This window comes from Carassius gibelio, chromosome A5, assembly GCF_023724105.1.
Source record: "Carassius gibelio isolate Cgi1373 ecotype wild population from Czech Republic chromosome A5, carGib1.2-hapl.c, whole genome shotgun sequence".
Lineage (NCBI taxonomy): Eukaryota > Metazoa > Chordata > Actinopteri > Cypriniformes > Cyprinidae > Carassius > Carassius gibelio.
Window position 1 is genome coordinate 10,062,069 of NC_068375.1, and position 25,684 is coordinate 10,087,752.

The window sequence follows — 25,684 nt, forward strand, 5'->3', positions numbered from 1 at the left end:
AAAATTGAGAGAGCCATCGGTAAGCAGCTCTTCCACAGTGCTGTGGCCAAGTATTGAACCCGTTCATGGGTTAACCCTCATCTCACCTGCCACAAAAGGTTGAGGCTCAGTGGGAAAGACATTGGGCAGCCACTGGAGGCCAAATCCAAGAAATAGCCTCGAAATCAGCCCGTCTCCAGACGTCCCATCCTCGTCCTCCTCCTAACCCGGGCTGATGGCGCTGGAGACTCAGTGCTGAGCTGTGTTATAACAGTGACCATGTTCACAAACCCAAAGTGCTGTGATACAGCTTGGCAGTTCCTTGCTTTGGCATGAAGTCGTTCTCTTGTGGAGATGAAACATTTTAATCAGCCTGTTTTATTTGCAGTGATTTATAATTATTTAAAAGCATGTTTTGCTCGATTGTAGCAAACATCTGACATATCATAGAGATTCATCTTTTGAAGGCTTGAATAAAGTTTTTCATTTGGTCATATAAGCCAGGTAAACCATGTCCCAGTAATATGTCATTGCATATGTTCCTCTATTCATTCCCAATGTTCAGGTATCAGCAGATCTGCATAAATTCAACAGACACTGTGAATCAAAACCTCCACAACTTTTAATTAGTGTTAAAATTTTCCACTGTATTAAAATCACATTTGTACACTCAAGAGTTGACACACAAAAGAGAGAGAGATGTTGCATTTAGAAAAGTACAAAAACAAACTACAAGGAGAAAACAGACGAGCTCTAAAACCACAAAACACAATCAGAGGATTCACACAAACTGAACCCTGAACATCCACAGTGTTGATCAACGACTAGACATCAGCTCCACTCACGCTCAGTGTCACAGAATATGAATCAAGAACTATGATGAAAGTTTGTTTGTCAAAGATAAAGTGTTGGAAAGTCCAGAACATCAATTAAATGACTCAAACCCTGCTAACAAAAATCTAAGAACGTTTTGATAACATTAAGTTATGATAATGTTATTTCTGAATGTTCAAAATCTAGTATTTTTTTAATTGTTATATGAACATTACATTTTATCATTTTGCAAACATAATCGGTACTTTTGATTGCTTTCTAAAACAATAACATATTAAAAAACGTTTGACGACAGCGTTTAATGAAAAAAAAAAAAAGTTCTGTGAACCCTGTACAAATAATGTTTATTATTAACGTTTTGAGAATATGATTACAGGCCTGCTAACTTTGAACAAACATTTGATTAGAATTATTGGAAGAACGTTTGTTCTTAGAACTGCAGTCGCGCTAACACCGTGTCTACACCGAACGCAACGCAGCTAAAATCTGTCCACACTGGACGCGACAAAGAGACCGGTTGAAAATCATTTGAAATTTGTGTCAATACGTCATAAATAGAAAGCAGCAGCAGTTTTCTGACTGGGATTTGTCACGACGCGCCGCATCCAGTGTAGACAGCATCACTGATTATAACAAATTCGCATCCGGTGTAGACACGGTGTTAAACAGCGTTATCGTGTGCTGGTGTGGAGAATAATAAGAGTCCAGTTAAGGTTCTAAGTTTGAACCGGCTTCAAGACTCTTAAGCTCAAACTGTTGTGCTTCAATGCTGGAAAAACCTTCATTGTAAACAATTAACCCAGACTCTAGTAACATCGTCTGTGTGAACGAGCTGAAGCCGATAATTTGTAGTGCATGTCGTAGTGAGGATGTCAGTTATTGAGTGACAATTTAAAGGAGGAGAAAGTCTGCATGAATACAAACACACAAAAAAGAAAATAACAGCTGTGAATGAGAACTGCCGACTATCCGCGCAGATGGCAAAATGAAACAAGAAGAAATGCAATTGTTTATAAGAGCACGACACAAATATAAAATAAAAGAGCTTCTGGACGAGAATGTTAAATGTCATGTTTTGATGCCGCTCTGTCTTTACAGGATGCGGTGTTAGTGTGAGCTAACACAATCACATGGTGATTCAGTTGCTGGATCATGCGAAAGTAAATGTTTCTGCTGATACTGTGTAGAAATGCTCTATTCTATGGAAGCTTATTTCCATCAATGAGAGGGTTTGCATCTCACAACAATTTATTTTCTCTAAATTCTGGTATTCAGATCTCGCGATTCTTATTTTTATTCACTATCCAGAATTATGAGTTTACATCCAGCAATTCTGACCCAAGAAACCGTGGTTTACAGTGATTTTATAATAGCTAAGGGGTGTTTGTTAGGCACGACGTGAAACAGTTACACTGTAAACCACGGCTCCAGGGGCATTATTGTTTTAAGAAAATGGTTATTCCATACATGTAGTAAGGTTTCACAAAATAAAACAGCAAATAAAGTGTAATGATATTAATAAAAACAGTATCCTTCCACCAAACAATGTAGTACCTAGGGAAAAGTTGTGGTTGCAACAAAGTGGTTGCCAAGCAACACACAAACGTAAACAAAGGTGTGTGTTTGTAGAGTAATTTACAACAGCTTCCACCGTGGCTCAGCCAATCAGAATCAAGCACCGGAACTATCCATTTTATAAATCTCAATATCTCACTTTTTTTTAAAGAATTGCAAAGTTTATATTTTGCAATTGTGAGAGTTTAAGAATTCATGTATTTTGCAATTGTGACAATTCTTTATTTTTCACAACTACATATTTTATTTCATGGCAGAAGTAAGCTTCCATGCTGCTGACAGACAGCCGTGACTCATTTATTCTACAAGAGACATTGTCCAAAGACAGACTACTATTTATTACTGATGTGACTAGAGTCTTCCTCATTTGAGTGGACATGATTTGAGCTTCATCTGATCGGCTGCAGGAGGCTGAGATTGCGTTTGCTGGACTCCGTTACCTTACTTCATCCAGAAAAAAGTCTTCATTTACTTTTAAAAATATATAAATATATATATTTCCTAGCAAGTCAGTTACAGAAATAGTAAATCTGGGCCTGATGAGATCTCACGCGAGACTGATTGAGGCTGCTGAAGAGCGATCGTCTGGAGGTGTTTACTGCACACCGCCGCTGCTGGTTTGAGTTTGTGTGCAGGGAGGGTTTCAGCTACTGTACGCTGCAGGTCTCTGCGCTGTCCTGACTGCCCACTTCTTCATGGCTTTGGTCCTGAGGGTTTGTGTCCTGCTCATCTGGAGGAAATAAACTCTGTCTGAGGCCCATCAGCAGATCTCGGCCTTCACTGGCTGGAAGGTTCCCTAGATAGTACTGAGGCGCCAGCTCCACCAACCTACAACACACACACAACATCACTGCTAACTAAACTTCCTTCAACTAAAAACAACAACAACAAGGCTTTAAAGAGATAGTTCACCCAAAAAAATAAATATACACAACTAATTTACTCCCCCTGAGATCAGTATAACAGTAGAACAGATATTTAGCTGAAACAATGGTCCTTGGTGATTCATAAAATGCCAAAAAAGTCAATGGCTACCGGTAGTTTGAGTCAAAACTTTTGTTGTGATTGTTGCAGGCAAAAATCCTTGATTTTGCGGCAGGTTTTCTTAAAAAATGCGATGGAATATGCTGGATATTTTTTGCAATTTTATGCGATGAAATTGCGGGAACTTGCAAAAACTGCGGTTTGATGAAAAAGAGAAAAAAAGGTGACCCCCCCCCCCCAACACCCTGTTCTCACTAGGCTACTGCCTTACTGTAAAGAGCCATTTCTATGATAAGCAAGCATACTAAATCACATAATATTTAAGTTCTCGTTCTATTTTATTTGGCTCAAACTTACAAAACATTGAGTCAAAAACGTTCCTTAGCTTTACAAAAGGAATATTCAACAGCTTCTGTAAAAATTAATAAATAAAATATTTAAAAAAACTTTGTTTTACAGGAATTGCAAAGTGCAATATCTTACTGCAACGTAAATAATTTTACATACTTGTAATATACTTACAACTGTAAGGTTTTGGTGCTATTCTGTAACAAAAAAGTGCAATCTTACAACTGTAGAGGTGCATCAACTTCTGAATGAAACTACAACAGTCCACTGTGAAAATGAAAACGAACTGCGTAGCCTTTAACACTGGCCTATCATTCGCCATCCTCATCCTCATCCCTCTCTCAAAATAATTTGCCCCCACTGTCATGTAACACACCGGGTAACTGCTTCGCGCGGTCTTTTGCGCTTATTTTTGTTATGAGAATGATTTGCTTCCTTCACCCTGGTTTCACCGCGGCCTTCACAGATGATGTTCACGTGGCGTAATTACGTCACTTCATAAGGTTCCCATTGGGAAATAATGGCGATTTACTTGTGTGAAGTAAACGCAACATTTTTCAACTTTCTGCTAAGATATATGTGACTTTTTTGCAATGAAAATACAGGGATTATGAAATCGTGCTTCCCCCACATATTTTGCTTCCTGAAATCGGCAAAAGTGCGGCAAAAGTGCGGCGTATTTGAAAAAAATGTGACCCCCGCATAAATATGCAGCTTTTGGATGATTATGCATTAAATCAGGCGATCGCATAATCGCGTTTTTCCAGTGTTGTGGGTAACGCGTTACAAAGTAACGCGTTAGAGTACTCTAATTACTTTTTTCCTGAAATGTGTAACTTAACGTGTTAGTTTCGTGCGTAAGTAATCAGTAACTTCGTTATTTTTTTAAAAAAGTAATCCGTTATTTTAAGGAAAGGAAAATCCCGACTGCAGCCTGCTTTTTGTCAAACAGTATGCCAAGGTCTACTGTGCCACCTGCGGATGTACAGTATCAGCGGAGCCGAAGCTCTGTGATCGTAAAGTCAATGGCTGTGATGCGTCTGTGCCCTGCGCCTGACCCTGTGTGTGTGTGGGTTTTTTTATTCGAACTCCCGGCAAGATGGCAGAGAGGACAGCGTTTGGTTTATGGAAGTACAAGTACGCACATTATTTTCAATTTGTCAACGAAAAAGAAATCGACTGTCGGACAAACGTTTCTAAAATCTGCTTCTGCTACGTTTTAATCACTACTTTGAAGAGTAAATGTAAGAGGACTGTGTTACAGCGAATTTAGGCTTGTGACTGTGAGTGACACTTTAATAATAATTAGTTCGGCTATTAAGCGATTTGTCATTTGCCTGTGTGGCAGTGAAGGATTTAATTCGGTTTGTTATCATTTTTGTTTGACAGGCAGCTGTTAATTTCTGTTAGATCGTTGGCTGGCTGGTTGTTCATCATTTCTAAATGGATTTAAATCTGCAAGCCTGTTTAAGGTTGTGTTTACAAGTAAGCATACTTGTACTTTGATAACTGCATTAATTAAAGTTAAAGAAAAATCAGGAGTTATCTTGTGGTGCTCATAATATACAGTAGCCTAGGCTACCCGGGCTGGGTAGGTGCGAATTTTGATTAATAATATGTTCTGTGATAATAAATAAATAAAACGCCATGTGGAATAGCCGATTGCTGACTGTCTTTCCTGTTATTGTTATCCTGCAGTGTTAATTTAGTCGGATGAATGACGTTATTCATTGTCGGGAGTCACGACTTCTAGGTGCATTTAAAGGGGCCGGGGGCTGTGTCTTTCATGTGTGAGCCACTGCAAACTGCTTTTAATTTTTGGTAACGCATGAGTACTCTAACGCGTTACTTTTATGAATAGGTAACGCTGTATCATAACTGATTACTTTTAATTGATGGTAACGTTGTAACTTAACTAACTACTTTCCAAAGTAACTATACCCAACACTGCGTTTTTCTGGAGGGACTGACTGATAAATAATGTTGAGTTTCTTGCACAGACTGATCATTTTGCTTCATAAGACCTCAATATATCATCAGGAGCCACGGGTATTAATTGTGTTGCCTGATATGCTTTTTTTGACTCTTAAACTGATGGTAGCCATTCACTTGCACTTTTTACATCACCAAAGATCATGGTTTCAGCCAAAAATCCTCTTTACTGTCCTACTGATGATGGATGGCCTGAGGATGAGTAAACTACCAGCAACAAGACTGAAGTTTCAGTAGGGGTTTGACTGGAGATGGATACTCACATTTGTGGGTGAATCTCAGATATGATGCAGATGCAGTTGTCGTGAGAGATGGTGAAGTCGTGGTAAAGCACCCAGCTGGGCGGACTGGGCTGCGGTCGGCGGCAGTGGTACGATGAGAACGGGTGAAGATGAGCCACGTGCCGGTGCGTGAGCAGCAGATAGTTCCCTGAGCCATCAACATCATGTGCAACCTGATGATCAGACACACAGGAAACCAATGACTGCTCCGATTCAGTTAAAACACATCATGTCCAGTCATGACGGCAGAATAAACCCTACAGGCGCTATCAGGACCTCAACCTCAACCATTCAGAATGATGAATGATATTCATAGCAATGCAAATATAATATATTATGGGAATTTAAAAAGGAGGAGGAAGATAGTTTGAGTGTCATTGAAGTCAGTGTCTCTCCAGCACCAGTTAACAAGGTATGTGAGCCAATCAGAATGCAGCATTCTAGAGCTCTGTGGTTAAGTTTATAGTGTGTGTGTACCTTCAGGAAGAAGCCTGATATCAAAGCTCTCTTTATATTGGTGCTGTTGTCCTGACAACCGAAAGCAGGAGGAGAGACGGGCAACTCGATTCGCTGCATCACCTCCAGTAGCTCCGCCCTGATCACCACAGCCAATCGTAGAGCAGAGGCATTCAAGAAGTTTGTCCTGCACCAGACCTCGTCTTCATTATCTGAGGACACACACACACATCAGTATTTCTAATGATAGACATGAGATGCATCAGTATGATGCGGTCACTCACGCTGCAGATACGCATTATAGACGTTGATGAGGGTCATGTGATCCCCGTCTGAATGCAGCAGGGGTCGTCTGTGCGTCGCTGCCGCCTCCACTTTATTAGCTGGTGGTGTTGTGAAGCATGGCGGAGCTGCAAGTCAAACACACACACTAACTGAAGCTGTGTGTGTATGTAAATGACTGATAACAGACACTGATGCGTATGCAAGTGCCGTACCGGTCAGCATGGCAGCGATGGTCAGCAGCTCGTTCACGCAGTCAAACTCGCAGGACGCGATCAAAGCTTTGGCTAGCGGCGGCTCCAGAGGAAGCTCAGACATGATGATTCCCACCTCGGACAGATTCCCATCGTCATCGAGAGCCGCCAGATAATCCAGATCCTCCAGCGCCTGCATCAGAGCCTCCGGGGCTGCACACACACACACACACGAGCTTCTTAAAATCACACGCTCTAATCCGACCGGCTGGTTTAGGGCAGTTTACAGAAATCATGGTACAATAGGATTTTTCTGCTCATGTCTGATGTAGTAAAAGCCTCTGATGTGAGAACTTCGATCTGTCAGTTCATCTAAAGCCAGGCACACACCATAAAACTGAAGATGTTTGTGCGCACGCTACACAACTACAAGATCCTTAAAATAAAGCTAGTCAAATATTTTTCATTAACTGAGTTAAGCTGAAATAAACTTAAAAATAAAAAACAATAAGAATGAAAATGTGAAATGTTGTCTTGGCAGTTAACTAAAATAAAATAAATTTAAGTAGTAAAATTACTAATGCTAAAAAAAAAAAAAAAAAAAATTTTTTTATATATATAAAAAAATAAAAAGTACAAAAGAAAAAATGCCTAAAACGTAAAATGAAATTTAAAATGAAAATAAACAAATAAACAAATATACAAATTATATATATATATATATATATATATATATATATATATATATATATATATATATATATATATATATATATATATAGACACACACTATAATAGTATATAGCACCACCTTCCAAATTAAGCTACAGCCCTGGAACAAACTCTCACACAGAAACAACTAACATAAAACTATTAAAAATTGTTTTTCATTAACTGCAATAAAAGGTGAAAAAAAATCAAATGCAATACAAATATTATGTGTCAACTTTAAAAACTTTAACAATGAATATTAGACATTTTCTAATGCAATAAAATATCATTAAAAAGTACTAAAATTACTAAAACTAAAACTGAAATCTAAAAAAAAAAAATCGTAATACACACACACACACACACACACAAAAGCTAATAAAAAGTGACAAGAGCACATTAAAAAATTGCTAAAACTTAAACTGAAATACAAATCTAAAAATAAAAGCTGATTTAAAAAACGACAAGCTTCATTCTTGAAGTGTGCTTTCAGCTGAAGTGGCGTGTTTTTCAAGCTCGACAGGCTGAACTGACCTGGCCGGTCCAGGAACTTGCACTGGCCCATGTCTGCAATGTCCAGCCTCTTGAGAAGCAGCACCAGATGACTGAGGTTTGCTTCGGTCACCGCCGGACAGCGAGACGCTGGCATCTCATCCTCATACATCACCTGAGAGTACAGCCGAAAACACACGCCTGCGGTGGACAGAAAGCACACACTACCATCACAACATGACCGTATTCATGCTACCATCACAACATTTACAGACCGTCTTCAAAACACAGAGCAATGCAAAGATCATGGCTTTGATTCCCAGGGATTGCATGAACTGATCAGTCTTTTTTTTGTATTATTACGATTTTTGTTTAAGGTCCACAGGAGTGCCTTGAAACAAACAGCGTTGTTCAATGTGCTGAGGTCATTTCAACTGCAACAGAAAGACAGGGCGATGATATCAAGCAGTCCTGCCCCATTTTTAAATATCGGTGTCATATCATTTCTATCACAGCTTGGGCCAGAGCCACTGAGCTCGGAAAAATTGAAAGAGTGACCATAGGACCTGTTTCCACCTGGGATTAAGAGGAGTTTTTCTCAATCTTCTCAAAGGGTCTCCTTCGTCTACTTGTGATCCGAACAACCAAAACACATCTTAATATAAAGGGGTAAACAGGGCCAAAAATTATACTGAGGATGTGTAGTTTAAAAAGTGAATTTGATGTTATCTCTTCTACTCGTCAGGGCTGTTTGTAATGCCATGTCTGTCGAACAGGATCTCCTCCTAATCTCTTATATCACTAGAAAGCATTCTGTGGAGAATACGTATAATGGTCTGTGCCACATGTAATCTGCTCTGGGGTGTAGAGTGTGTGTGCACGGTGATGGTTCACATGACAAAGTGAATCCAGACTTCAACCCAACAGAAAGTAGATTTACACTCTCTAAATTGTTCTCAATCCCCTATTTAGTGCACTAAGTGACACTGACCACACAGAAAACATGCTAAATTATGAATGTGTGACCAATTTCAGGCACAGCTTCAGTGTCTTTTTATAAAAATCAGTGCTGGGTGATATCATCAAATCGCTGATCTATATTGGCAGAAGTGAGAGACTTGTAAGAGTTGAGTGCTCTTAATGTTAATTTTGTCATTGATTTAGAGCACACTAGCTTTTAGATAACCACAAGTCCAAAATATTCATACTAAAAGTAAAAAAAAAAAAAAAATTGATTTCCGGGGGACTTTAATATTTTAAATTCGATTTTATTTTTAGGTTTTGTTTTCATGGTCATTTTAGTTCTCTAGATTTTCAATTAGCTTTATTCATTTTTAGATTTAAATATTTGTGTACATCGAGTTCTGATGTAACATTTTTTTTTTGATAGTTTTAGTAGACTATAATAACCCAGAACTGATCACATGTAAACACTGAATGCAATGCAAGTTGCTTCAGAAAAACGGATCTGCTAAAAGCAGAATGCAAAACAAATTTACTCAGCCTCAAATTTAAGTAACACTTTATTTTTTAAGGTGTCCTTGTTATAATAACAATTAATTATGCATAATTACAATGCAAGTAACCCCAAATCAAACCCAAATCCTAACCCTAATCGTATAGTAAGTACATGTAGTTAATTCATCTTACTCAGTACTTTTATGTATAATTACATCTTAACAAGGACACCTTAAAATAAACTGTAACCCAACATTCATTTCGTTCATCTTTTCCATACAATAAAAGTGTACAGGACTTGTTAACGACAAAGTATCATAAAAGTAGTCGACCGGACTCCTCCCACTTTATGAAAGCTTCAGTTTCACTCATTGTGAGTGCATTCAGAATTTCAGCAGTCTGATTTAAGGTCCATTATCATCATGTATTATCCTCTTTACCTACCGGACAGCGTGCTGTTGACCCTGCGGGCGCGTGTGTCAGCCTGCTGTTTGCTGATGGGCTGCTGAAGCTGTGAATCCGCTCGGATCTGTGGGTTGTAGATCTGTGGAGGAACAGCAGGATGAACACTGAGCCTCACACAACAGAACGAACACGAACGCTGAGCTCAGACTCACGGTCTTCAGCTGGATGCCGCCGTCGATGACGTATCGGATGTTGTTGAGAGAGAATGAAGCCTCTCCTAAGACGTCGGTGAGGATGACCCTGCGTCTCTGGGCTGGAGACTCTGCAGTGTCCGGCGGCTCGTCCTGCTGCTTGTCCTCAGCACTCTCGGAGCTGTACAGCTGCTGCGATGATGTTCCGATGCCGGCGTGCAGATCGATCACGCGCAGAGACAGCAGATGAGCGCTGAGAGACACACACTCCTTCTCCAGCGCCGCGCAACACTCCTGAATCTCCTGACAGAACACACACCACACATCCTGATCAACACACAGCCAGGGCTTTCTGTTGATTCACTGAAATAAACATGTACAGTAATATCATTGTAATAATAAAATCTCCATATTCATCCGGAAGAAGGAAGCGGGAACCGGTGGACAATCAAACGACATTTTAATAATCCAAAATAAACACAAAATAGCGCACCAGCCCCTCACGGACGACTGGTGCGCTCAAATAAAAACCAAAACATAAAATAAGACCCAGGCCTGGTCCTCTCTCGTCCTTCACTATCGTCGCTCCAGTTTTATATCCTTCCATCTCCTCTGTGGGACTCGAGACCAGCGGTGGGGCGCAGGTGTCACTGATTTCCCAATCACTCCACCGGCCTCGCTCGTTCCCACATCTCTCGGCCCCGCCCCACTCGACACAATCATAAATATTTATTACTTAATTAGTCAAAATAAAAAACTAACTGAAGCCAAATAAAATATAAATAACCTTAACCTTACTTGTTTCAGCGAGTTAACAAGGCAACATTTCACATTTTCTTTTTAGATTAAGCTGAAGTACTAAAATAACTAAAAACTAAAACAATGAAAAAAAAAAAAAAAAAAGAAATTACTAAAATTACCAATATTACACACACGCACACACACAATTTTTATTATTTTTTTTAACAAATACTATATGGTAAATAAAACTACCATAAAAAGAAACTCACAGCAACAGAGCTGATTAATTACAGGATTTTCTATTTAAATAATATTAAAAGCTTCAGTCCGTAACTTTTGTGCGTTTAAAATGTACAAAATGTATATAATAAGCAAGTACACCTTAAACCCATTTTCAAACCGTGTTATTGGTTTGTCCTGAATCACTACGGTACACATAAGTGTTTATATTCTGACCATTTTAGACAGGTTTGGGTGGGTACCGCTGCGGAGGAGCCCAGTACCTGTGTGATTAGAGAAGTAGCTCCGGCTACAATGTTCTTCCGCGAGACACACGCAGATCTGTTTATTAACTGCTAGAGAACCAAAAGTCACAGGCTGCAGCTTTAAGTAAATATGCACACTTTATCTCTCAAATATGAGAACCTGAAAGCAAACACTTGTCCACTGAAATTTTTCAAACTTGTGAATAATGCAGCATGTAAAATTACATTTTGCATTAGGATGTAAAATTCGGTTTTCAACAGTACTCCAGATTAAACAAGTTGTTTAAAAGTGAACAGCACAGGTGTGTTTTACCTGAGATACCTCTCAGAGACACACAAGAAACTGTTTCTCCAGCAGAATGAAGTCCATTTGCTCAAAAGGACTGAATGAGGGTGTGACGCTGTTGACAAAAGGGGAGGCTGTGTGTGTGTGTGTGTGTTTACACTAAAGAGATCTGTGCAGGGAAACAACACACTAGTCAGCTACTTTCCACAAATAAAGATTTCCTCTGTATGTGTGTTTGAAGATTTGATATGTCAGTGTCAAGAAATTAATTATTGTACAGACAAAATGAACTAAAAGATGTACTGAACAGTCTGTAAAATATAGGTTACACTTTACTTTAGTTAATAATGCATTTAAGTACGGAGTAATATTAATTAACTAAATGTACTTCCTATTTGGTTAGGGTTACTTGCATGTAATAACGCATAATTAATTGTTATATTAAAAGTAAGTGCATGTAACGTGTAGGGAACGACTAGTGATTTTTTTGAAGTCGACTTTTATGTGATGAAAGTCAAGTCGAAGTCGACTAGTCACTGACGACGTCATTAATAAACATAAAAATTAAAAACACCTTGTGCACAGCTATGGCATATGAAACAGCGCTGTGTACATGGCTACTGCTCCTATAACAGCTCATTTATCAGTTCTTTTGCCTTTGGGTTGTTTTATTTCTCACAGATTCCTGCTCGTTCTAAATCAGATACAGATAAAGTAGCACAGTAAAGATTACATTTATATGAATGCATTAGTGAGAGCGATTGTGTGTGTGTGAATTATTTCTACATGGCAGCGTCTCTCTACTAGTGAAGCTGTGGGATTTAGTTATTAAGAAATAAATTATAAAACTTTTCAGTTTCTAAGCTATATTACTGAGAAATCAGAGTACAGAGTTGACAGTTGACAGTACATATCCACGTTGAATGATTCTGTGCGTGAGCGATGTGCGCGTGATGTACGAGCGAGCGGCAACCTTGCTCTCTCTCTCGTGAAGCCAAGAAGGAAGTGACAAAAACAGTAATTCATCGACTGGCCGCTTGAGGCTGGCTGCAAAAGAGAGTCAGTCCCATAGACTCCCCATGTTAAAATGCCCAACTTTACAGCAGAAAAAAACATGTTTACAGCCTGGTTCAAAAAATGATTTTGGTCTATATTGCTAATTTTGCCCTTCATGACAACTGTGAGGGGGGTGAATTTGTTTAAAACTCATCCGTTTAAATTATATTAAGCCTTAAAGTTCTGCATAATTAAGGGGCATGGCCACTTGAGTGACAGGTGGATTGCCGCTGCTGACAATGCCGTCGCACTAGGTGGGCGTGGCTTCAGCAATCAGCTCCCGCCTTTTTGCCCTTTTTCGAGTATCTGGGAGAGTCGCATGGTGATGCGCTGCCAAGATGGCGACGGCCCGCTCTGCACACTTTGAGCTTCAAAACCGCTATTGAGGAGTCTATGGGTGACGTCACGGACACTACGTCCATATTTTTTTTACACTGCTGTCTGTATGTGTGTATGTTACAGTGCAGCAGCGCATTAGATTAGAACACCAATTAACTTACTGTACGATAAGCTGTTTCGAATGTGCGTTCTCCCGTTCAATTTCAAGCATCCAGTAACATAATTACACATGCATGTGGAGCGCTTTCATAGTATGTATACATTTGTTATTTTAACTGTTTAGAAATGGAGCGTAAATGTGGAAGTCCTTTAAAGATTTATCCTGTTGCGCCCTCTATACGACTAGTCGATGTCAAGCTTAAAGCGTCATGGCAGACCAATGAAGTCTAACTGATTAGTCGGTGCAACTTTTTTTTTAAAAAAAAGTGTTACCAAAATATATACTGTAAATATGAAACAAAACTCTGTTTATGTTCTTTGAAATATAGGTTGGGTTAACCCTACAATACACTTCTCATTGCATTCACAACTTCCTAGTCCTTTTTGGATCTTGACTTTATAAATCTATCTTTTCTCTTTTGTTGAAAGTTCCATGCAACATCTTTCAAAAATTATTTTGCATATCCTGAGGCCGAGTTAATTCATTGTTGTGAAGTGTGTGAATAATCCCAATAAGAAGCAGGATTCTCCGCAGATAAAGGATCAGATCCTCTTACTGGCGTGACTCGAGTGTGAAATGAGACTCATACCTGCACACTAGGGAGGAACACCAGTATGTCTCCCTCCTCTCCCCTGCGGTGTAGGTCCAGGATCATGTGACAGGAAGCTGTGGCCAGGTCACGTCCTGCCGGCAGCTCCCGGTACAGTATTTCAGCGGTGTTGGTTTGCGTAGGAACGCTGAGGTGAGGAACGCTCTCTCCCAGGAAGCTGGCGAAGGTCTGAGCGACTGCAGGCGCGGTGAGCACCACCACCCTGAGCTCAGCGCGCTGGCGGCACACATCACACAGCAGCCCAAGCAGCACATCCGTCGCAACTGTGCGCTCCTGGGCCTCATCAATGACCAGGACCCCGTACTGCCGCAGCAGAGGGTCTGACATCATTTCCTCCAGCAGGAGAGAGTCTGTGACAAACCTGCAGAGAGGAGAACGTTACTACAGCATTAAAAGTGTGCAGGAGCAGGGCCTGAGAGTAGTGAGTGTGGCCTCGTACCGCAGTATGGTGTCCGGCGTGCAGCCGTCCTCGTGTGGGACCCTGTAGCCCACCTCCAACCCCAGACTCAAGTCCATCTCATCAGCCACTCGGAGCGCCAGACTGCAGGCGGCCGACGCGTACGGCTGACAACAGCACACCAGACCCTGAGAGAACTCATGAGACAGAGCGAACTCCACACACCACTGAGGAACCTACACACACACACATCAACAGAGCAGAGAGAGAGACATGTCAGAGATCAGAGCAGAGCAGAGCAGAATAAGACAAACTGGAATAGAATAGAATAGAATAGAATAGAATAGAATAGAATAGAATAGAATAGAATAGAGATGCAGATGAATTAAGACTGCATAAGCTCATAAGTTCAAGACACTGCAAGACAAATACAATGGAATGGAACAGAATAAAAAAAGAATAGATTAAAGAACAGATTGGAATTGAACAGAAGAGAATAAAAAACTTAACTGAATAAAATAGAACAGAAGAGAATGGACTGAAATAGAATAAAATGAATGAAATCAAATGGAAAAAAAATGGAATGAATAACAGAACATAACAGAATAAAACAATGGAAAAATTACAGAATAGAAATACAATTTTAAAGACACTACAAAAAGGAATAGATTACAACGTAAAAGAATAGAACAGAATAAATGTCAATATAGAACAGAACAGAATACAATGGAATTGAAACGGAATAATGGAATGGAAGGGAACAGAAATAAAGGGAATGGAATGGGACAAGACAGATTGGAATGGAATAGCATAGAACAGAATTGAACTCAATTGATCTTTTGCAGGAATTGAGCCTGCAGCCTTCTGGATTCCAGTTCTGATCCTAAAGGAATGTTCTGGGTGTAATACACGGCAAGCTCTTCTGACAGCATCTATGACATACTGTCCATCACTACAGAAGACCACATCATGCTGACAGTAAGCAATGACAATGAACCCTGCAGGTCAACCATACTAGAGGCTTTACAAACAGAAACATGCAGCCTGTATTTGTGTTGAATAGCTTCCCAATTCTTTCCTACAAAAAGCTCAAATGTATTAGTTGAGCTGTAATTGCAATGAAAGCAATATTGTTGTGAATTATCATTACAATTTAAAAGAACTGTTTTCTATTGTAATACATTTTAAAGGTCCTATATTGTACACTTTCTATGGAGTTTTATTTTAGGTTTTGATGTCCTTAAGAATATATATATACTTGCGGTATAATTAGCAAAAAGGAGGGACTGCTTATAACAGATCGATTTTAGCCTGTCTAATTAATATTCATGAGCCTCACTTCTGATTGGCCTGTGGTTTTCTGAGTGACGCACGGTCAGGCCAACCACAGATGACTAGAGTCAGTTGATGTCACAGCTCTAGCTGGAGGCAGCAAAACAAATGGGAAACTGGGGGCGGCCCACTCAAACCAGCACAGACTCAGCTACGTAAGGAGCTTAAAATATCATCTTGTTGTGATGCTGGGTGCCAGAATCAACGTAATACAACCTCAAAAAAGAAATTTCATCACATATCTGCTGCAACTGGCAGATAAACAAACCGATGACAGCTATGGTTAAATGGGATAAATGAGTGGACTGGACAGACACGTTCATCAAAAATACTTGTGTTTGCAGCGCACACTTTTTGAAAAGGTTCAATAAAGCATTGACTTTTGTTGTTATGGACGAGTCTACAGATTTATTGCCATATGTTTCTTGCATCTCACGATGCTGTGTATGAAAAAATATCTGTGCATGTTTGTAAAACAACAAACTGACGATTTATATATAATAATTTGTAACTGTATATACACTTGTGATTTATTGTGGCTGGAAAAATAACTGTTAAATCTGTAAAAATAGTTGCCTGCTGAAATTAAAATGCATAAACATCTTAAAAATGACGTGCTAGATAGACACGATGAGTTTGTCTTTACTATACACATCAGATGTGATCCACCTCATAGTAACAATCCTGTCAGGTCGAGAGTGTGACGTTACAGGTTGGCTGATCTGGTTTCGTGGTTAAAGTTGACCTTTTTGACATGTTTCATGGCTGTTGTTGCTCAATGCTCAGCAATGGCACGAACGCAATGTTGTCTGGGGGTTTGACAAAAGGGAGCGTGGGACAGGGGGCGGTGCTTTGGGGTAGTGACTGAAGGAGGTGACTGTGTAGTTCTAACAGTTCACAGCTACTGTAACAAGGTTGTGTGCATTTTACTGTGGACTGTTTTTACATTTATATGGTAGTTGAATAGCCACTACACCTCAGTTATTGTGACAATATGGGACCTTTAAAATAAATGTATTTCTGTGATGCAAATGTAATTTTTTTAGCTGCCATTACTCGTGTCTTCAGTGTCACATGATCCTTAATATTTTATAATGTAGTAACTGAGCTATAACAGTAATAAAATGGTCACTGTGCTGCTGTGTTGTGCCTAACAACAACCTTTAGCCGGGACTACGGGCCTCAAATGCTTTATCGCTTAATTACGGCAATTTCTTTGCTCTTACAGACCGAGGGACGAGTTATTTTTCAGTGGTGTTCAACAGCATGACACAGACGCCATTCATAGAGCTGGTCTTTTTACTGACTAATTGTAGGTTCATTAATAGTTGGCCTGGATAGGTGTATCTTCATCAACAACGCAATTAGATAATAATGACTTCAGTAACGTAGCTTTGAAGTAAAATACTCTAACTATCATATTTACAGGTCATTGCAAATGCGTTTTGAGTTTCACATTACAGTTTTGAGAAACTGGACATGCTGTGACACCCGGGAACTATCAACAGATCAGGAGCATGAAGCAGTGAGTGTATGTGATATACATAAAGACCTGCGTGCTTTTCCCCGTTCCTCCTTCTGCACTCAGGACGATCATGCTGTGCGACTCCATGTGCTCCAGCAGACTGAGCTTCAGACTCCACACGGGAAGCTGCTTCCGCTCCTCCAGAAGACTATAGTAGCGAGAGGAATATGGGAGCCCATCGTAGGGGTTCACTTCCAGATCGCCCAGATCCTCGTCTGCTCTCTCGCCATCCTCCTCCAGGTCTCCAGACATCAGAGACGATATGGAGAGATTGTCCAGGACTGAGAGCGTAGGTGAAGGTTTGGGGACGGCCGTGGAAGACATGCTGAATGCAGTCGGGCCACTAACAGAGCCCTGAGGAACGCCTCAAAGGAAAACTACCTGCACAGAAAAAATCAACAAGAGTTTCATTTGATATCATGCATGTAGTCAAATATTTCAGATTTGGACAATAATAATATTGATCATACATGCCAATTAATATAAAACAGTTCATTCATTATAATAATAATAATAATAATAATAATAATGCTAATGATGCTAGCTATTCATTAATGACATAAAGTTGGGTAAAACAGTAATGTTTTGTTCTAAGCAACTAATTTGTTCAATTCAAAGGGTTTTTTCCTTGCAAGTCTGAGTATATATCTCACAATTCTATTTTTTTCTTCCTTCATATTTCTGAGCTTTCCTCCACAACTGAGCCTTTTCTCACAATTCTGAGCTTCTGTCTCACAAAAACAAAAAATAAGTTTTTTTTTCTTCTTGCAATTCTGTGTTTTTCCTGACAATTTTGAGTTTGTCTCACAATTCAGACTTTTTTCTCCCCCTTTTTTTTTTTTTTTTTTAATTGTGAGATAAAGGTCACAATTGCCTGTTTATGTTCTATATTCTGATGGAAACAAGCTTCCACAGCATTTCTGTAAGACTAAGGAACAGCTGAACTACTCTTTCTTGCGAATGAAGCCAATGAAGAACAGCCGCTGAAGCTCTCAGGAATTCTACACGTCAGGAATCCAGCACATGCTTTCAGCAAATGCACTGCAACTTACAGCCTTCACTGCATTACGTGTAAAACACTACAATGCACAACACTATCCTGTTTCCCCTCAATGTTGCGTAAATGTGTCACCATCACACTCTTCAGACTATCATAACCGCCACTTGCTCAACATGCGAGCGTCTCCTGAGTTGTGTTAGTCAGACGGTGTCTGATAAGACATGCAGTAGAATGATAATGTAAATTAAATTTTGATAAAATGCTACAACGTAAGATAGAAGAGAACACAGGCAACGAAAGAGACTCGTCAGCATTACCTGTGATGTTTAAACACTGATGCATTTGGTTACTCTGAAAAGTGTTTGGGAGGGACTGATCAGGTGACACGCCACAAACAAAACACAGGCAGCACTGGCTAAAGTGAAGGAGAGAGAGATTCACGAGGTTCCTGAACAGTTTTTATTCATATTTTGAATTAAATTATAATTGTTTTTAGTTTTAGCTGAAGTTTTGGTATTTTTGTTGGGCGTTTTTGACATTTTTATTAGCCTTTTTCCATATCTATATAAATATATATATATATATATATATATATATATATATATATATATATATATATATATATATATATATATATTCTAGTAGGCCTACGCCAAGTAATTACAGCAAAGAAATTTTTTTTTTTTTAAATAAAGTTTAAAAATAATAAATAGTTTTAATATATAAGTGTAGTCTTTTATATTTATTTTATTTCTCTTAAAGCTTATTTTCAAGTAGCAAAACATGTTTTTAATTGTAAACCCTGAAATGCTACTCATGGCTGTGCCCTTGTGCCAAAACACGGCCGATATTTCTTCATAAAATCCTGAATATTTTGTAAATAAATGCATGTGTGTAAGGCTGGCTTGTGTTTGAGAATATGAATGCAGGGTGCCAGTAATATTGAGGTCAGATTAAAGCTTAACAACAACAAAAGAACACAAACAACAGGGAAAAATCCATCACTAAAACTAAAAATATCAGTACTGTATAATATTAACACAAACATCAACACACCCTGAATACGATTTTATTTGTACTGAATACGAAAGCAGACGGAATGTATGTTTTTGATTCGTAAACAATCATGGTAATCACTGTGATATAACACTAGGAGTGGTCTATATACCATGTTATAACAGTGTTCTTATATTTAATGAAATGTACTGTAATTGTGTAATGTTTTATATGCAATGTATTTAAACGCGTTTCCTTTAAATCTGCATAATGACCGAGTATCAGCTGACTGTCAATAGATCAGACGACAACACGACGAGTAAACACGAGAATAGAGACGAAAACAGCGCAAACCCACCGAGAACGAGAAGAAAACGACATTTACCTGAAACACATTATCACCTCAGATCCGTCAAACCAACCCGATGAGAAACCAAAGGCTGGAAATGAGAGCAATAACGTGGAGAGTCACCCACCGCGTTAACGTACATCCATCAAGACTCACGATGACACGATATATACTAATAACGTCCTTCAGAGAATAATGAGCTTAAAAGCGAACTGCTTTAAAAAACCGTTTTAGTGCAATATTTTGAGCTCATTCATGACTGTTGACGGTATTTCATCGCCAGAGAGCGAAACTCCGCCGCCATGATGAAGCTCGCCGCGACTCACCTCACGGGCCGCAGCTTAAGATCCCGCTCCCGCCTACATAGACAGCACGGCATTACTGCACGCGTCTTTGACGCTTCACTCCATTGTGTGTACTAGACAGGGAACGTAAGAGGCGTCGAGACACAGCCTCGCGCTCACCGGGCAGGTGGAGCTGAAACCTGAACCAGATGATAAAGAAGAGAAGGGTGGAGACCGACAAGTGACAAATTAATGAATGTGCATTCGTAAATAAATCAGTAAAAACACAATATAGCTTTAGGTCAATATATGATTTATACCGTAAGAGTAATAAAGAAACATAAAAACAAATCTAACTTTAGTGAGTTATGTCATTTCTGCACCACTAGCGTCACCAAACTGATCAAAAATACTGATTACTTCTTCCACTGATCTCTATGCTACTTCAAACAGAATGGACAGAATTTGAGTTTAAGGGATATATATCCTCAGTTTTCTTGTTTTGTTTAAATATTTTATTCATAAACAAATCAAAAAATAATATATACATACTGTATATAGCCTAATTTCTTATTACAGCCTATTCATTAATTAGTTTATTTTCTATTATCACATTTTTCGTATATGTACACTGTAAACCCTAATAAGTTCACAGAACTCAAAAAATATTTTGTAACAGATTACACAAAAACGTTTAGGTGATGGTTTTAAATGTTTTAAGTTTACATAAGATAAGAAAATCACATTTCCAGTTCCCTTAAATTATCTAAATATTTGTTAACTTATAAATATTGATATTTCTCAATTTATAATTAGTAAATCACTCAAAATTTTCTCTATTTTTCAACTATGTAGGAAATACACTCAAATGTATTCTTTTGGTGTCCATCTTAAACCTAACCACAGGCTCTACTCTTCACCACAACGGTAACACTACAAAACCAATAACATAAACCTTTGTAAATTCTAATATAACACAACATTTAAGTACTAACCTTACTTATGTCCCTCTAAGTTAATCTTGTGTAAAATCACACAAAATAACACTTAATTTTTACATCTATTTTCCTTGTTTTCTGATGCATAGCATGCTGGGAACTAGAAAAGGCAATCATTGTAAGTTCACCTAACTACAACAAAATTTGGAGTTTTTTGAAGTCCAATTAACTTTCATTATTATTTGAATGCAATTAACTAATTTCATTTGATTCATTTCACTGTTCGGTTGAAGTATATACTGCTGATAGCTACTGTAAATACACCATGTGTCTAATATCAGGGGTCACCAAACTCAGTCCTGGAGGGCCGGTGTCCTACAGAGTTTAGCTCCAATCCTAATAAAACACACCTGAACCAGATAATCAAGGTCTTAGTTAGGCCTACTGTATATTTGAAACTTCCAGGCAGATGTGTTGAGGCAAGTTGGGTGTGCAGGACGCTGGCCCTCTAGGACCAAGTTTTATGTCTGCTGGTTCAATCATTACATCAATGTTGACGTTGTCCTTTTCATGTAGATCTAGAGTGATCAGTCTCATCTACAGCAGATTGCAGCTGATTGCATCAGTGCAAAAGGGGGGAAAAAATTGTCCATGAGAAAAAGTGAAATTTTTGAAATGTAATAGTTTCGCTGTGCTTTCGAATATTTAACTTTACATTATCACTACAACGCATTATTGAATTTAGACAGTATTAAGTACTTTTTTGGTATTAGAACTGATTGTACTACTTAAATATGTGTTTGTGAACAGTTAAGCTTGTTACTGTGTCCACAAGAAAGACAAATCCTGTTGGAGATCAATCTCATTAGCATTAGCAAAAAATGCCTGGTGTAATAATATGAAACATTTTATCACACCAGAAAGTTCCCATTGTGTCCAAACTATGTTCAGCTGCAATATTTCCTAGGTTCAGATGAACCAGTAACTATGCAACTGATTTAGTGTGTGACTTCCCATGAGCGGCTGCCTATGTTGACCCAGGGTAATAATTATATAATTAGATTAAATCAATGGGATATGTGACCTAGTAAAGGCTAATCAGAGTTGAATGAATAAAAAGCAGAAAGGACGTGTTAAATGTGACAATTCTGTTATTAGCATGTGACTCTACAGACTAATCACTTAAGCACTAATTATTCCTTTGAGACAAGCATCTCATTACTCTGCCACGAGTTACATCTGAACACATCAGAACATGTCATGAATATAAGACCATGGCAGATGATTTATTGTCAGTTCTCTCCTCATTTAATATATACTGTCATTTCTCCTCTTCTAACATATACATTGCTGAACACGTGGTTGTCAAGGGCTTAACATGCAGGGATGAATGTGTCACAGAAGTCTTCCTGAACTCAACATTCATCAGTCATTTTGATAACATGGTTGTTCAGATGCCTGGTGACATAGTCAAGGGGTTTTTACATGAACAGCAGAGAGCAGAACACAGAGCCATGGGGAACACCTGTATCCGATCTGAGACATTACAAGCTTTGATGGTGGATTCTAACAAATATCAACAGTTCAAAGATCCAAAGCATGTGTGTCTTGAAAAGGAGTGGTTTCATTCAACTTAAAAACACAGCAAGAGTAATTGTTTAGGGGTAAATCTAATCACCATATTTTAACATTACGCTCAATATAACTGAAACTCAGCAATGGCCAACATTTTTGCTCACTTTTAATGTTTTCACATTAAGAAGTGTGGTTTATGCTGTTCTATTACCACCAATGCATGAAGTCAAAGAACTACACTCTTTAAAAAAGGTTCTTTATTGGAATTAATGGTTCCATGAACAACCTTTAACATCCATGGAACCTTTCCACAAAAGGTTATTTAGTGAAAAAGCGTTCTTTAGATTACTAAAATGTTGCTCACAATAAGAAAATTTTTTATTTTATTTTTAAGATCTTCACTGAAAGGTTGTTTGGGAACTCAAAGTGCTTATTTTATGGCATTGCTGTGAAAACCTCAGTTTCAGAAACTTTATTTTTTAAGAGTGAAATCTCTGAAAGCTCTACAGAACAGTCATGTGTTAATTAATGACTGCCATTCACCTGTCTGATGTTATGCCAGATCACGGGCCGTTAATGACGCACATCCCTGTTACTGGACAATATAATGACCAGTTCACTGACCTAATCAGGTCACATCATTATCATTTAGATGGTTAAGACTCCTTGATTGTAGCTAACAGGTAATAATGTGATAATATCACGCAGCAAAGCGATATAAAAGTGTCTCCTTGCAGTGTTAAAACGAACATTGCTGCTTAAAAGCTAAATCGCTTTACTAGCTCTGAATTTCAGCCTTGGTAAAGTAAGTACTGCATCTTTACTTAAAGTATTGTTATATTTAGAGTTTGTTGTGTTATAATTGTGTCTTTGGCACAGAGTATGTCTGGAGGTTTACTCTCAGTGGTCTGGCTGCTGTGTCTGCTGTCCATTTGCTCAGCCTGTTACATCTCTAACTGCCCCATCGGTGGCAAACGATCCGTACAGGATTGGCCATCTCGACAGGTGCATTCATTCATTCAGTATTGATAACTTCTTGACCTGAAATTGAACATTGAGCTTTAATTTCCTCATTCTCTGCAGTGTTTGTCATGTGGTCCCGGTGATCATGGTCAGTGTTTTGGTCCCAGTATCTGCTGTGGTGAAGGTATCGGCTGCTTGGTTGGCTCTCCAGAAACGCTCCGCTGTCTGGAGGAAGATTTTCTTCCTTCTCCATGTGAAGTGTCTGGAAAAGCATGCGGTTATGAAGGACGCTGCGCTGCTCCTGGGGTCTGCTGTGACTCAGGTTAGTTTTACCCATTTACACTACAGACAGAGGTGTAAAATACCGGATTACTCTACTAAAGTATTATTTTGGGGGATTTGTATTTTATTCAAGTGAAATTTAAACAGAGTTTTTGTCTTGATTACAATTTTTTTTAAACAAAATAAAATAAAAAATTAAATACTTTTACCCCTAACAATTTGAACTTGAAAAGTATTGATTACATTTTTACAGATTGTTTTCTTCCATCTCAAGCACATCAGTTATGAAAATGGAAGCTGAAATATGAATGCATGATGTGCAAGGACCAATAATGTTTGTTTCTGAGCATCAAGTATATTATTTTTATAGAGGACATTTCTGTGATATTAAAATCTAAAGAAGAATATTGAGAAAACTAAGGTGCTTTTCCTTCCCAAAACCTGTCTTTGTCTGACATAATATTTGGTGTAATTTAAACATTGTGATTATTCAAAATGATTAAACAAAAATCTCTTCTCTTATTTTTATTTTGCTATGTCACTTCTTAGTTTTTAATACTTAAGTACAATTTTAATTTGTACTTTTGTTTTACTGTCACTAACATAGTTTTGGGTTTCATACTTGTACTTTTAACTGAGCAAACGTTTCACTAAGTGTTTCACTTAAGTATAACTTTTGAGATGAAATGTATATTTGAAATTATGGCTAATCAAATTATTATCATGCAAATAAATCACAAAATTATTGATTGTGATGAGATGCTAATTTGCATTAGAGGTGATAAAAGAGAAAACCTTTATGAAAACTGTGGTGGGGTTTGAACGAAAAAAAAAACAAGAGATTTCACAAGTTGTAATAATCACTCAGTGGAGTTTATGATTTGATTTATGTGTTAAGACAAAAAAAACATGCAGAGAGAGAGAGAAAATAAATGGGATGTTAACTTATGGAGCCCAACTGTTGTACTCTGCTTGTCCTGATGTGTATTCAGCTAAATATAATTGATTATCTTGTATGTAAATCAGAGGGCTGCAGTATGGATCAGTCGTGTGCGGATGGAGAAGCTGACGGTCCAGCCACCACTCCATCTGCCAGTAGCCAAGATCTTCTGCTGAAGCTGCTGCACCTGTCAAGCCACGCCCATCCCGTCAGACTCCACCAATGACATGCTCACAGAAGAGTGACGTCATCTCAGGAGCAGCCGCCCACCAACCACAACGACTCATCACAGAATTTTTGTAAACCAACTTTGAATAGCCGCTCGGTATTTGTATGGCTAATAGATAGAAGTGGATATTACTAGTGCTGTATTGATGATAGTTTGACTGTACGTTTGTGCAGCTATTAAACTCAGAAAGAATTCCTCTGTTTAAGTGCATTTCATCACGCTGCACTAGACACAGGAAAAAGAGGGCTTACAGGTATACAGGTTGTCACACATTGAAAAAAAAAAAAACGCTCCAGCATTTTGTCCAATGAATTTTCACGCACCATTACCACCAAATTCAAGTGTTGGTAGAAACAAGTAAATGTATGGCACTTCTCTATTCAGTTTATCCTGTAAAATGTTTTGCAGACCTTCCCCTTTAACATCACGCTGGTTATCTCTGTTAAGACAAGATTAGTTAATGACAACACGTCCAAGAGTCAGAGATAAAATGCTTTTGGACGCTTTGTATCACTCATGTCTACTGCCCGGGGCTGCTTTCTTAATCCGGCTCCAGCAACTTGTGTTTCCCACCGCTGAGATTTTTGTGTCAAAATTCCATTTCAATCAAATTATTCTTCTGAAATAGTTTGCATTCTAAGATTTTAAGTTTTGTGAAGGATGTCCACTGGTCGGAAGCCTTTGAGCTGTGTTTAAGATCAATATGCATAACAGTGACTGTAAAATATTTTATGGGAATTACATAAATGAGTTTTGATATCTGGAATATGGCCATTGGGCCTGTCACACAGAAACGGCGAACTTGGCTGTATGATGCAGAGCAGACTCTTCAGTTTAGAATTGTAGCGTGCACTACTTGATTTTTATTTCCATTAAAAAGCAAAACGACAGTATTTAGTCTTGACCACCCAGCCGCCCGCAGGAGTAAAACCACCTGTTCGGGAACCCAATCTCAATGCAGCCCTCTAGTCACGAGCGTGGTTTGAATGATCCCTATAGAGCGCAATGCATGCTT

The 25,684-nt window shown here is 38.6% G+C and overlaps 2 protein-coding genes across 3 annotated transcripts; one reads left to right on the forward strand and one right to left on the reverse strand.

Moving 5' to 3' along the window:
- Positions 1-583: 583 nt before the first annotated feature.
- dqx1 (DEAQ box RNA-dependent ATPase 1) lies at positions 584-19,796 on the reverse strand. The gene is made up of 12 exons (XM_052591675.1): positions 19,495-19,796; positions 17,141-17,494; positions 14,299-14,492; positions 13,839-14,220; positions 10,204-10,485; positions 10,031-10,130; positions 8,171-8,329; positions 6,947-7,138; positions 6,734-6,859; positions 6,471-6,661; positions 5,976-6,166; positions 584-3,216 (listed from the first exon to the last, which is right to left on the reverse strand). The coding sequence occupies exons 2-12, from the start codon at positions 17,435-17,437 to the stop codon at positions 3,036-3,038; spliced, it is 2,295 nt and encodes a 764-aa protein (XP_052447635.1). The 5' UTR covers positions 17,438-17,494; positions 19,495-19,796; the 3' UTR covers positions 584-3,035.
- oxt (oxytocin) lies at positions 18,337-24,867 on the forward strand. Of its 2 annotated transcripts, none has more exons than XM_052591683.1 (4): positions 18,337-18,557; positions 23,135-23,260; positions 23,339-23,540; positions 24,527-24,867. In XM_052591683.1, exons 2-4 carry the CDS (start codon positions 23,138-23,140, stop codon positions 24,664-24,666), a joined length of 465 nt encoding a protein of 154 aa, XP_052447643.1. In that variant the 5' UTR covers positions 18,337-18,557; positions 23,135-23,137; the 3' UTR covers positions 24,667-24,867. The 2 variants fall into 2 exon arrangements, with proteins under 2 accessions (XP_052447643.1, XP_052447644.1); XM_052591684.1 differs by lacking the exon at positions 18,337-18,557 and adding an exon at positions 23,042-23,060.
- Positions 24,868-25,684: the final 817 nt, after the last annotated feature.